The sequence below is a fragment of the Nicotiana tabacum genome, chromosome 14 (assembly GCF_000715075.1).
Source record: "Nicotiana tabacum cultivar K326 chromosome 14, ASM71507v2, whole genome shotgun sequence".
Classification (NCBI taxonomy): Eukaryota; Viridiplantae; Streptophyta; class Magnoliopsida; order Solanales; family Solanaceae; genus Nicotiana; species Nicotiana tabacum.
Genome location: NC_134093.1, coordinates 76,003,492 through 76,017,409, shown reverse-complemented (window position 1 = coordinate 76,017,409; position 13,918 = coordinate 76,003,492). Strand labels below are relative to the sequence as shown.

The 13,918-nt window shown below is 42.1% G+C and overlaps 1 protein-coding gene across 1 annotated transcript; it reads left to right on the top strand.

The window, feature by feature from the left end:
• The first annotated feature begins 5,748 nt into the window (after positions 1–5,748).
• Positions 5,749–12,203, top strand: LOC142168992 (uncharacterized). The gene is made up of 9 exons (XM_075230180.1): positions 5,749–5,871; positions 6,454–6,559; positions 6,707–6,836; positions 7,084–7,175; positions 7,518–8,137; positions 8,642–8,969; positions 9,175–9,368; positions 9,931–10,262; positions 12,095–12,203. The coding sequence occupies exons 1-9, from the start codon at positions 5,749–5,751 to the stop codon at positions 12,201–12,203; spliced, it is 2,034 nt and encodes a 677-aa protein (XP_075086281.1).
• The last annotated feature ends 1,715 nt before the right edge of the window (positions 12,204–13,918 follow it).

The window sequence follows — 13,918 nt, the reverse complement described above, 5'->3', positions numbered from 1 at the left end:
GGCCCTCGAACCCCTTCGAACCGAGGAAAATGCACCAGGTGATTCATTTGGGGCAGCAGCAGTCGATGATTCGCCTACCTTTCCCACTTTTTCCGCAGGGGTGATTGGGGAAGCTCAAGCTCTGGGAGCCCTCGATCTAGATAGGCCTCACGATGAAGAAGATCCCTTTAGTGACTTGTTTACCAGCATTGAGGACGTTGCCAGTGCTGGTGATGAATCAGATCTTTTTCACAGATTGCGGCAAGCTTTGAATCAAGTGACCTTTTAAAATTATTTTGTCGGTACTATCTTTATGTTCATTTTCCGTTAACTTCGCTTCTTGTTTCTTTGTAGGCAGCGACAGTTCATCGAGAACAATGTTCTCAATCCCAAAATAAGCTGCATCGATATGAGGCCGACCTATAACAGGCTACAGACGAGAGGAACTCCCTTAGACTTTCCTTAGGGCAGAGAGAAGAGGAAATAAAAAACCTCCGAGCTGAGCTAGCCAAGGCTTATCGAGATCAGACCGATTTTCTGAGCAGGTAATGATGCTTTTGAAATCCTATGGGCTTGATACCGAAACGATAGCTAACATTTCGGTCTCACAGCTGCAGCAAAAAATCAAGATGATCGGGAAGCTTTGTGAGAAGGTCGACGTGATAAGAACAGAGTCTTTGTGGTGGAGAGAAGGTATGGACCGCTTTGCTGCAGAAAAAGAGACTGCTCGAGCCCAGTTATCATCATCCGAAACCAATTTCAGAAAATGAAGGAAAAAGGCTTGGTTCAAGCAAGAAGAATTGAGGGGCTTGAGGCTCGGTTGGCCTCTGTACTTGCCAAGTCCGAATCTGATGCCGAAAAGGCAATGGCCGATGCGGATGCGCTCGTGGCCATCTATCGGGCCGATGCTGAAGCTGCCTAAGTCCAGGCAAGAGAGGCAGCTGAGTCCGCCGATACTCAAGCACATTGGGTCGCCAAACTTGCTATGTGCCGATCTAGAAGGGAAACTCTCGAGGAGATCCATGCTCGTGGTTTCGATCTCGCTGAAGAGGTAAAAAGGGCCAAAGAACTCGAAGCCGATGCTGAAGCTCTAGTTTTTGATGGCAATGATGATGACGATGATGATGATGATGGGAGCAGGAGCGGATCCGAAAACAGGGGGAGCCTGATAAAGAAGAGGCCACTCCTGACCGAGAAGTTTAGTTCTTAGTTTTTACATTGTAATCGCCCATGCAGATAAATTTGTATATAGATATATCTCCTTTTTTGCCGACTTGCCTCTGTTTTTGTTTCCTGTCTTGTGAGGACTTTATTCACGCCTTATGAATGTTTTCACAATGATTTAAACAACTTAATCAAATTTGGATTTTATAGCCTCTGTAATCAAGCGAGTGCTTACTCAAACTTTGAGCGATGTAGCCCTTAGGCTTATTAGTTGAGTCAATGATTTGATCTTGAAGAAATATAGCCCATAGGTATAAGGGTTGAGTGAGTGCTTGCTCGAACTCGAAGTAAAAGTATCCCGTAGGCTTAGCCGAGTGAATGATTCAAACTCGAAGTAATGTAGCCCGTAGGCGTAATGGTCGAGTGAGTGTTTGCTTTGCACTCAAAATAAAAGTAGCCCATAGGCTTAGTCGAGTGAATGATTCGAACTCGAAGTAATGTAGCCCGTAGGCTTAATGGTTGAGTGTGTTTGCTCGAACTTGAAATAAAGGTACCACGTAGGCTTAGTCGAGTGAATGATTCAAACTTGAAGCAATGTAGCCCGTAGGCATAATAATTGAATTAGCCCGTGGTCTTTAATGGTCGAGTGAGTGATTTTTCGAACTCGAAATAAAGGTAGCCCATAGGCTTGATAGTCTAGCGAATGATTCAAACTCGATGCTATGTAGCTCGTAGGCGTAATAGTTGAATTAGCCCGTGGGCTTTAATGGTCGAGTGAGTGATTGCTCGAACTCGAAATAAAGGTAGCCCGTAGGCTCGGCAGTCGAGCGAATGATTCGAACTCGATCCTGTTTGCATAATAAATCTTGAACATAGAACGTGGGATTTAATGATCGAGTGAGTGATTGCTCGAACTCGAAATAAAGGTAGCCCGTAGGCTCGGTAGTTGAGCGAATGATTCGAACTTGATCCTATTTGCATAATAAATTTTGAACATAGAATATTGGTAAAGAAGAGAGCTTTCTTTGCAAGTCATTATACATGGGTTCAGTTTTTGCATCTGGGCTCGGGCCAACTACATAAGCATGGTTCGTTTTGATTATTTGGCCCTTACAACGTTTCCTGTCGAGACACTATTTGTCATGAAATAACGAAGTAACTTCCTTTGCACCGAACTTGATAATCATCACAGGTGCGTTAAATGACAAAGCCCCCTGGTATACGAGGTTTATTTTAAAGAGGCCTTGAATACTCAGCAGTAGTATCGTTTAGGCTATATGGATGGTATCGATCCCTGGTCGACTTTTGCTTTTTCGTAACGGACCTAAAAAATCAACTGGTCATCTTCGACTCTTATTTTGGATTGATATCGATTCTGCACATCGGTCCAAGTAATAGCTGGGTACTCGATCAGATTTTGCTTCAGCCGCCGTGAAGCCATCGAGCTCCACTCATTTAGGCCTTGAGTGAAAGCTTGAACTGCCCAATTGTCTGTGACTAGTGGCAGATCCATTCGTTCCATTTGAAAACGAGCTACGAACTCCCTTAGCATCTTGTTATCCTTTTGTATTACCTTGAACAAGTCCGACTTTCTGGTTTCGATCTTTAACGCATCGGCATGTGCTTTTACGAAGCAATCTGCAAGCATAGCAAAAGAATCAATAGAGTTAGATGGTAAATTATGATACCATACCATTTCCCCCTTTGACAGGGTTTCACCGAATTTTTTCAATAATACAGATTCGATCTCATCATCTTCCAAATCATTACATTTGATGGCGCACGTGTAAGAAATGACGTGCTCGTTAGGGTCGGTCGGTCCGTTATATTTGGGTATTTTGGGCATACGGAATATTTTGGGGATTGGTTTTGGGGCTGCACTCGAGGGGAAAGGCTTTTGAATCAATTTCTTCGAATCTAGCCCTTTTATCATTGGTGGAGCTCCCGAGATCTGATCGACCCTGGAGTTATAAGTTTCTACTTTTTTATCGTTGGCTTCGACTCGTTTTGTGAGTTCCTCGAGCAATTTTGTAATTTCGGGAGTAGTCCCCGATTCCGGCTCATTTGACTTCACTATGGCTGGTTCTGTTCTGTGGGTGATTTCTCGAATCGGATTAGGCTCCGGTCTGCTTTGTTCATGAGTTGGGCTCTACAACTGAGCTATCGCTGCTTGTTGGGCTTGTAGCATTTCGAAGATCATACGCAAGCTGACCCTGATTTCTCCCTTGTTGTGGGTGTCTCGGGCTATGGGTCGAGCACCGCCCTGAATGCTTTTTTCCGGTTCGGAACGCTGATTCGCCCCCAGAGCTATTTGTGAATTGACATCCAATGGTAGTTCGACTCAAATTTTGGGTTCTTCGACTCGACACTCGTTGCCATCGTCAGGTAACATTCCGGCCTCGGGTGCCAAGTTGTTGGTTTCATCTTGAAGGCCGGCTTCGAGGTCGATAGGTAAAGCCATTGCTGACTTGAAGTTGCAAGCTGGAGTGTACTGTAGATTTATACCAAACAATCACTGTTACCCTTAGCCCCACGGTGGGCGCCAAACTGTTTACCCGAAAATCGGATAACATTAAATTTATGTATGGTTCTAAGGGTACGTAATATCCTTTGATACAAAAATAACAACACAAGTATTTTGACTATGAAGATAGAAAATGATGAACAAAGAAATTGAATAAGATGCAATAAAGCAAGCACAAAGAGGTGTCTTTTTGTATGAAAGAAAATCTGTCTATTACAATCTTCTGTTGTCTATAGCTTACAAGGATCCTCCCTTTTTTAATAGAGGGTCATTGCTTTGTCTATAACAAAAATAATAAAATAATGCATGTAGTGGAGGACCCATGATGATTTGTCTCTTCCTTGATTTCTGCCAAGATTCTCTCTAGTGGGATTGTAACGGCTTTTGTCTGCGAGCTCGATCTTGCTTCGAACCCTCGATTTTGGTTTGAGCTTGATTTTGACTCGAGCTCGTGATCTTGGTTCGACCCCGATCCTATCTCGAGCCCTCGAATTGATTCGAGGTCAATGTTGGTAGGTCTCTGGATTATCAGCATGATAGATCTACTCTGCATCATGGTCGATTTCGATTCGAGCTTGATAACGATATCGAACTCGACACGGATCGGCCTTCCCGGGTTCGAGGTTAGTTTGTTCCACCTTCGGGATCTTACTTCGATAGATCATCGTTCGAACTCAATTGGACATGCTAAGGCCAAAATCTATTTCGACCGTATACAGAAGTTATTTATAAGAAGTTTGACGGGAGAAGCACTCACCTGGTATACTCGACAGAATCCAAAAAATTAGAGATATTGGCAAGATATGGCAGAGGGCTTCATGAATCTCTTTTGATTCAATACAGAGATCACTCCCGATCGATTTGTAACGGTGAAACTGTAGAAAAAACCATCCGAGTCATTCCAAGAATATGCACGTCGGTGGAGGTCAAAGGCCGCCATGGCGCAACCTCCGCTTGACGACAATGAATTAACCAAGTATTTCATCAGAGCCTAGGTAGGGATATACTTTGAAAAGATGATGGGAATGATGGGACAGAAATTTTCCGAGCTGGTCAAGATGGGAGATATCTTAGAATAGGGCATAAAATCTAGTAAAGTAAAATCCATGGCAGCACTGCAAGCGGCCAGCAAGGCCATCCAATCAGGATTAATCAATATAGGAAAGAAGAAGAAAGAGGAGGTCTCAGCAGTCGTCCCTTACTACCGACCCAACTCATATCACGGAAGCACTTCCTATTCCCCAAACAACCATTCATCACCACCCACTTACGCTCCAGTCTAGAACACCCAGCCATGTTACCACCCTTAACAACAATACAACCCTCCTCGATCCAACAACAACCAAAACTTACAACGACCATATGTTCATGTCCAAACCACTACCCACCATAACCGACCTGTTTATGCACCACGCCCTCGTCCCCACTTTGAAGAAAGGGGTCCTAGAACTTATATCCTGATTGGTGAGCCTCTGGCCTAATTGTTTGAGAGATTAAGAAGAGCAGGATTGATACAATTGAGGGAAGGGTTCCTGGATACCCCTCCAAGTATTTTGATTCCACTAAAAGATGCGTGTACCATTCTAATATACCTGGGCATGATACTGAAGATTGAAACACTTATCAAGAGCGGACCAATCCAGTACACTCCAGCACCGCCCAATGTGAATTGAAATCTGCTGCCAAATCACCGAAACCAGGGAGTTAACATGATCACATTGGACGAATAGTATGTCCTAAAGGGAACGATTGTCACTATAGGAAATGCAGAAGCTGCCAGGATCCCTCCTCAAAGGGCTCCAATGATTACAAGACAAGTGAGACCTATAGTGACTGTTCAAACTTATCAGCAACAACCTGCCATTGCTACAGGGGACGAAGAAAGTTGGGAGTACAAAAACATCCCATTGACATACCAGTAGAAAGGAAAGGCCAAAATGACAGACTCTGCTGCATCCCATGGTATGACTAGATCTGAGAGATGCTACGCTCCTGAAGAGGTCAATCGAGGGAACTCGGAAAGAGAGAAAATTCAAAGAAGGAACATAACAAACCCATAATCCGCCGAGTTCTATAAGAGAATGTCAAACAAAGAGTATTTTGTGGAGGAGAAGCTGAAGAAAACTCCAGCACAGATATCAATCAAGGATATATTAATGAGTTCCGACAGTGATACAGATGCCCTATTGAAAGTACTAATTGGGGTAAGTATACCAAGTAACACCACTAGTGAAGTGCTGACCACGATAATTAGGAAAATGGTCGAAGCAAACATGATCACTTTCAGAAGAGACGAACTTCCTATCAAACATGCAAGTCATAACAAGGCTCTTCATATCACTATCAAATATGGGGACAAAGTAGTGTCACTAGTGTTGGTCGATGGAGGGACAGGAGTCAATATTTGTCCGCTCTGCACCCTGTGAGAGTTAGGGATTCATTTGAGGGAAGTCAAGGAAAGCCACGTTAGGGTGAGAGCCTTTTATGGTTCGCAAAAGGATTTTATTGGAGAAATTTATCTGGCCTTGCAGATCGGGCCGGTCGAATTTCCCATATTGTTTCAAGTAATGGATATCTCTTCTTCTTACAACTTGCTGCTGGGAAGGCCCTAGATACATATGGTAGGGGCCGTCCTATCCACTTTGCACCAATGCATGAAATTTGAGTGGGGATATTAGGAGATCGTGGTTCATGGTGAGTGGGGTCACTCCGCTTGTTTGGAGTATGTTGTTCCGTTCAATGAAGGGCTAGATGTAGTTTCTTTCCATGCAGTGGAAATCATGTAGGCTACTGAGATGGAAAAGACTGAACAAAACTTGGGAATGCAGTTGCCGTATGGAACCAAAATGGATGTGAGGGAGATGATAAAATATGGATATAGGCCCGGAATAGGTCTGGGATCCAAGTCGGACGGAATCACATAGCCAAATGAACATAATGGGTAGAAAGGAAGGGCTGGCATAGGATATCAGCCTCCGGAAGGAAAATCTCCTATCGTTAGCTCTGGTAAAAAGGTTTTTGTGCCAGAGCATGTTGCAGGTCTGAGACAGAGTTCAATACCCGAAGATGATATCATCGACGGCATAGGAAAGTTGTTCGTGAATATGATTGAAGGATGTTGTGAAGGGACTGACATCAAGACACGGACTATCAGGGATGCCGAACCAGGGTAAGAGCTGTGGAATTTGTCCGCCAGTCCATCTTTGGTTGGTCGGGAGTGTTGGTAGTATGGAACTGTAAAAGTTTTCTTTTGAAGAGTGCACGGTCAATTGAGTTTTGCACCGTATCTGTACCTTTTTGTCATTTGCCTCTTTTGAACGCCTAAGACATTCCCCTTTTGATGAAACAAAAGAATCATTTTCTCAAATATTGCAACTTTATTTACAGCTTTATTTATACTTAAATTTTTTTTTCAGTAATCAAACTGCTAAAAACCCGCGTTCCGCGATTATGACATTTAACGAAACTGATGAGTGCAACAGCCCAAATTTTCAGGAGTATGAAGAGAGTATGAATCCCAACAATCTCCCGCATGAGATCGAGCAGTTGGAGAGTCAGAAAAAGCCCAACCTCGAATAAACAAAAGTGGTCAATCTTGGAAGTGAAGAATATGTAAAAGAAACCAGAATCAGCATTTACCTAGAAGTCTAGCAGAAGGAAAAACTAGTAGAGCTCCCTCCAATAGTACATCAACATGTTCGTGTGGTCATATGTTGACATGTCTGGATTAAGTACTAACATTTTCTCGCATCGACTGCCCACCGATCCTACCAGACTGCCGGTCAAGCAGAAACCTAGAAAATTCAAACCTGGTTTAAGTTTAAAGATGAAGGAAGAAGTGACCAAACAGATAGAAGTGAATGTGGTGAGGTCACCAATTATCCAAGCTGGTTGGAGAATATTGTCCCAGTACCCAAGAAAGACGGAAATATAAGAATATGCATAGATTACCGAGATGTCAACAAAGCTAGTCCAAAGGATGATTTCCCTCTGCCAAATATCCACATCCTCATCGACAATTGCGCGAATCATAAACTACAGTCGTTTGTGGATTGTTTCACTGGGTACCACCAAATCTTAATGCACGAGGAAAATGCAGAGAAGACGACCTTCACCACACCTTGGGGAGTTTATTATTATAGAGTCATGTTGTTTGGTCTTAAGAACACTGGCGCCACCTACATGAGGGATATGATGACCCTCTTTCATGGCATGATTCATGAGGAGATTGAAGTGTATGTGGATGACGTCATAAAAAAGCCTCTAAAGATTTCAGAGCTCTTGGACGATTTGAAAAAAAATTTCAAACACCTACGAAGGTACAATTTAAAGTTGAACCGAGCAAAGTGCACGTTCGGAGTCCCCACTGGAAAACTGTTGGGCTTCATTGTAAGCAGGAAGGGAATAGAAATGCACCCATCAAAAATCAAGGCTATTAAGGAATTACCACCACCAAAGAACAAGAAAGATGTAATGAGTTTCTTAGGTAGATTATATTACACCACTCGCTTCATAGCCCCGTCCACGGTAATCTGTGAACCCATTTTCAAGTTGCTGAAGAAAGATGCTACCACAAAATGGACAGAAGAGTGCCAGAAAGCCTTCAACAGAATCAAGGAGTATCTGTTAAATCTGCCAGTACTGGTTCCCCCGAACCCGACAAGCCATTATTGCTCAACTTGTCAGTCTCGGATAACGCCTTGGACTGTGTGTTGTGACAGCATGACGAAACTGGGAGAAAAGGGCAGGGCATCTACTACTTAAGCAAGAAGTTCACGCCATGCGAGGCCAAGTATACCTTGATAGAACGCATTTGTGCTCTGACTTGGATTGCTCAGAAGCTAAGGCATTACATGTCGGCATACACTACGCATCTGATATCTCGGCTCGACCCAAGCAGGAAAGGGATAGAACTGGACCCATCGAAAGCTAGCTAAATGGAAAAATCTCCTTAGCAAAATTGACATTGTGTAGACAACTCAGAAGGCTATCAAAGGACAAGCTTTAGCCGACTACCTCATAGAGAATCCTGTGGATGGGGATTACGAACCGCTTACTACATATTTTTTCGACGATGAAGTGTTATTTGCTGGAGCAGATATTGTAGAATCATACCTTGGATGGATAATGTTTTTTGATGGAGCAGCAAACTTCAAAGGAGTCGGAATTGGGGCAGTCCTGATTTCAGAATCTAGACAGCATGTCCAGTATAGCAGTCGACGTGAATGTCAAAGAACTTCTGGTCATAGGGGAGTCCAATATATTGATACACAAAGTCAAAGGGGAATGGTCCACCAAGAATGTAAAGATACTTCCGTACCTGTACTACGTGAAGGAGTTGTGCAAGAAGTTCTTAAAGATTGAGTTCAAGCACGTCCCTAGGATTCGGAACGAGTTCGTCGAGGCCCTTGCAACCCTATCATCTATGATTCAGCATCCAGATAATAATTACATCGACCCTATCGAGGTAGAGATCAGGGTTTGACATGCCTATTTCTTCCATGTAGATGAAGAACCAGATGGTAAACCATGGTATCACGACATCAAGAAGTTCCTTGCAACCAGAGAATACCCGAATGATGCTACTAATGGTCAAAAGCGAGCCCTCAGGAGGCTAGCAAACAACTTTTTCCTCAACGGGGAAGTCCTGTACAGGAGGACCCCAGACTTAGGCTTTTTGAGATGTGTAAACGTCGCCGAGGTAACCAGACTATTGGAGGAGATACATGCAAGAACGTGCGGACCCCACCTGAATGGGTTCACATTAGCCAAGAAGATCCTAAGAGCTAGATATTTTTGGATGACTATGGAAAGCAAAAATATCCACTACGTGCAGAAGTATCACCGCTGCCAGATTCACGAGGATTTCATCCGGGTTCCACTAAATGAGTTAAACACAATAGGTTCACCTGGACGTTCGCCACTTGGGGCATGGACGTGATTGGACCTATAGAGCCCACAACATCAAATGGGCATCGCTTTATCTTGGTAGCTATCAACTATTTGACCGAAACAACATCGTCTGCAGATTTGAGATACCGGAGTCTATCATTACTGACAATGCCGCTAACCTCAACAACGACCTCTTGAGAGTAATCTGCGAGAAGTTCAGGATCGTCCACCACAATTCCTTAGCCTACAGACCAAAAATCAATAGGGCAATCGAGGTAGTCAATAAGAATATCAAGAGAATTCTACAGAAGATAGTGGATAATAACAGATAATGGAACGAGAAACTACCTTTTGCTTTACTGGGTTATCAGACTACCATAAGAACATCCATTGGAGCAACGTCGTACATGTTGGTATATGGCACTAAAGGCGTGATACCCGTAGAGGTTGAAATACCGTCTTTAAGGGTCATTCAAGAGGCAAAATTAGACGACGCAGAGTGGGTACGGGTCAAACAGGAGCATTCCATGCTCATTGACGAGAAAAGAATAGAATCAAGATGTCATGGTCAACTATATCAGAACAGGATAGCCAATGCATTTAACAAGAGGGTGAAGCCTCGCCAGTTCGCACCGGGGCAGTTGGTCTTGAATAAAATCTTTCCTCACCAAGATGAAGCCAAAGGAAAGTTCGCACCAAACTGGTAAGGTCCTTACATGGTTCATCGGGCACTGTCAGGTGGAGCTTTAATCTTGGCAAAAATGGATGAAAGAGTTAATATGAAGCATGTCAACTCAAACACAATCAAGAGATACTATGTTTGAAGACAAATAGAGTTAGGTTTAAATGTAACAGAACAACGTTCAACCTGACTTCCCACGGAGGGATACATAGGCAACCCACGTAGGGTTCAGTGTCTCTCCCCCTTTCTCTTGTAATAGAAAAAATCAAATATCACTTTTGTATGTTGCTCAGGAACTACGCCGGCTTGATTTCCTCATAAAGGAATACGTAGGCAATCCTCATCAGATTTAGTCATCTTTTGTAATTGAACTACGTTCTGGCCTGATTCCACTTGAATACGTAGGTTGTCATAGTCACACTCGGCCATTTTTATTCTTAATCTCATCATCTTGCATCTATTGTAATTGAACTACACGTTGACCTGATTTCATTTAGATACGTAGGCTGCCTGAGTCAGGCTCGGTCATCTTCATCATATTTTATCATTATGCACGAACTATGTTCAGACCTGATTTTATTTTGGATACGTAGGCAACCTAATAGAGTTCGGTCATAACCTTAGGAAAAAACTTGTAATGCATTAGTTTGAATTAGGACGCAATCGCGACGGCATGCACCCGAGTTGTCAGGAGCATCACGGAAGATCGACATCAATAGGACAAGGTTTTCAAGAGGATATGCTCGCGTGTGGAGAATATTTCGTAACATGTCATAATCCGGAACGACGACATTTGACTTAAAAAACAAAGTAGTTTCAAAATGTTTTCTAAAAAATAAAATATGCACAGTAATTTGTTCTATCTACCGAACTTTACGGCGCAATCATGTCAAAGGCCGGGGCAAACCAACACTATGGTCGACACAAACCAACTTCCCGTTCCTACTAAGAATTTTTCTTGGAGTGCAGGGTCAACAGGGAGTACCTCAGAATCAGCTAGCTGATAAGAAAAACTTGTACGTAGAAAATCGGTTGCTCAACCAATCAGAGCACCCTGTACAAAATGAGTCGTCAACTTCACCAATTGAAGTCCTATATATAGTAAATCATCAGCTCAATCAATCGGAGCTCCCTGTACAAATCGAACATCGGCTTCGCCAATCGAAGTCATGTATATAGCAAACCGTCAGCTCAATCAATCGGAGCGCCCTGTATAAATCGAACGTCAGCTTCGCCAATCAGAGCCTTGTATATACCAAATTGCAAAACTTCTCTAACAAAATAATTCACATCAACACTCCGTCGCAACGGATGCCAGAATAGACAGTCACAAACCTCGTCACCGATGATCTGCCAATCGATGGCTGCAACGTAGCTTCGCAGTCAAGAGTATCTGTTGGGCATGCTTTTATTTCCTTGCTATTACTTTGAATGTTTTAACGTTTTGCTTATGCAGCTTCAGGCATGATTACAATTTAGTCAATCACTCACAAGCGGAGACTACTTTACATTTCAGTGCAAACCTCTCCCAACAAGCGGAGACGCATTTGACAAATTAATCTCTCCCAACAAGCGGAGGCATTTATTAGTGCAAAGCTCTCCCAACAAGCAGAGATGCACACTACCAATCAAGCTCTCCCAACAAGCGGAGGTAATTTTCAAATGCTCTGACAGGTGCGGAACGGTACACAGCACGACTAATAGATTGAGTCAAGATCAAGTATCCCATTATCCCAACCCCAAATAACAGCTCGCCGGTAGCCAGGCATCATCATTCCTGCATCATTTACATTGCATCTTAATATATTCTCCATTGCAATATATTGTATGCGTGTAATTCATTTGTTTTGCAGGAACAAACACCACAACGTGGAGCTTTTCTTAGCAGCAAACAAACCACAATGCTATGGGGACAGCAAACCCATTAGCGAGCCAAGGATCCAAGTTCAAGACGATCAGTGAAATTCAAATAAATCCTTCAAATCAAGCTACAAAATTCAAGCTATCATAAGTGTCCAATCCTCCGTCTCACCGTATTATCATAATACGATACTGGGGCAATTCTTGCGAGTGGTGTTTCACTAAAAAACTTCACTCTGGAACTACATGAGGCCTGATCCTCATTAAGCCCTAGGTATGTAAGCAATTCAAAGCCAAAATTCGACCTCAAATATTCCTAAAATCTTCCCAGATTTTCCCTTAACTCAATCCTGCAACTCATAATCTTCCCACCACTCCTGCAATGCATGCCTAAAGTCGGAACAAAATCTGTTTTGGTTCAATTTCTTTGCCCAAAACTCTTTCATCGTCTTCGGTCTAAGAGGAAAAGCTGTTGACGGCCAATTTTGACCCTCCTTTTTAAAATTAATTTACATATACTTAATAATTTACAAAGTGTTTTCTAGTAACAAATACTTATTTTTTACAAATTAATTAAGTATTAGTTTTTAAAATTTATCGCGTAGTATTAACATTATGTAATTATAAATATATTTACTATTTTAAGATTATTAAAATAATTCTTATATATACATTACATAGATTCTATAATTAATTTAATGAATTACTCTTTAATTTTTAGTTAATTAATTACTCTTTAATCTCAAGTTAATTAGACTATTATGTGAAATTCGAAATTAGTGTTGCAATTTAGAAAATAAAGTATTTTTATAAATAATTAGTAGTATATATAATAAGTATAATTTTACCACATTTTATTGAAAATTGTTAAGTCTATTTAAATTAATTTCAAAAGAGGGATTAAAAGTCAAAGGCTACAATTGCAATTCTCAAATCAAAGACAAAGTGGCCATTCTTAAATTATTTCTGACCCAACAATCAAGCGCAAACAGAAATACCCAATCAAAACACCCCATATCCATTCCAACGTGGTGATCTAGGACACTCTCTTTGCACCAATCAGCTCGTGCCACGTCACCTATCTGTAACACTCACAAGAGAAACACAATGAATCTGAGTAGTCTGTCCCTCATATCAATGACTCACATTTGTTCTCCAATTTTATCTTGATTTTAAATACCCGCCCCAGAGATCTCATCCCCACCGTCCAAAGTCTCTTAATCCAACAGCTACCAAAATTCCGCCCTAAAAATCCATAAGACCGACCTCCCATTACCCCAAAACCCTAATTATTTCTCTTTGACACAGCCGCCCTCATTTCCTTTTCCTCTCTCCTTTCTCTCATCCCTTCCAACCCACCAGTCATCAAAACCTTACAAGAATCAGTGCAAGGTCACAAGACCTTCACCAAATTGTCATTCCCTGTTTCTCCATCCTCGAATCTCGCTAATTTTCCCTTTTTGGTCTTCAAATCTGAGAGATTAGACGCGGTCAGTAAGGTTGAAACCCCATTCTTTTCATTCTTTCGAATCAGACTTACAGATTCGTCTCCTTTGTCTCTAGATTATGAAGCCAGTGAGTCCAGTTTTCATTTTAGTTGATTAAATTCAAAACCCCCAAGTTGAAATCCTAGACCTAAATGATGAAACTTCATTTCATCCGTTTTCTCCACTCATTCTTCCAAATCGGAGCATGCATGTGCACGTTTCCGAGTTTCATCATGAATATTCTATTCCCAGAGGTCAAACGTAGTGACCTATAGGTTTTTGGGCTTTGTCCTATGGGTTTTCCTTTAACGGTCAATTGCTCTCCACTCA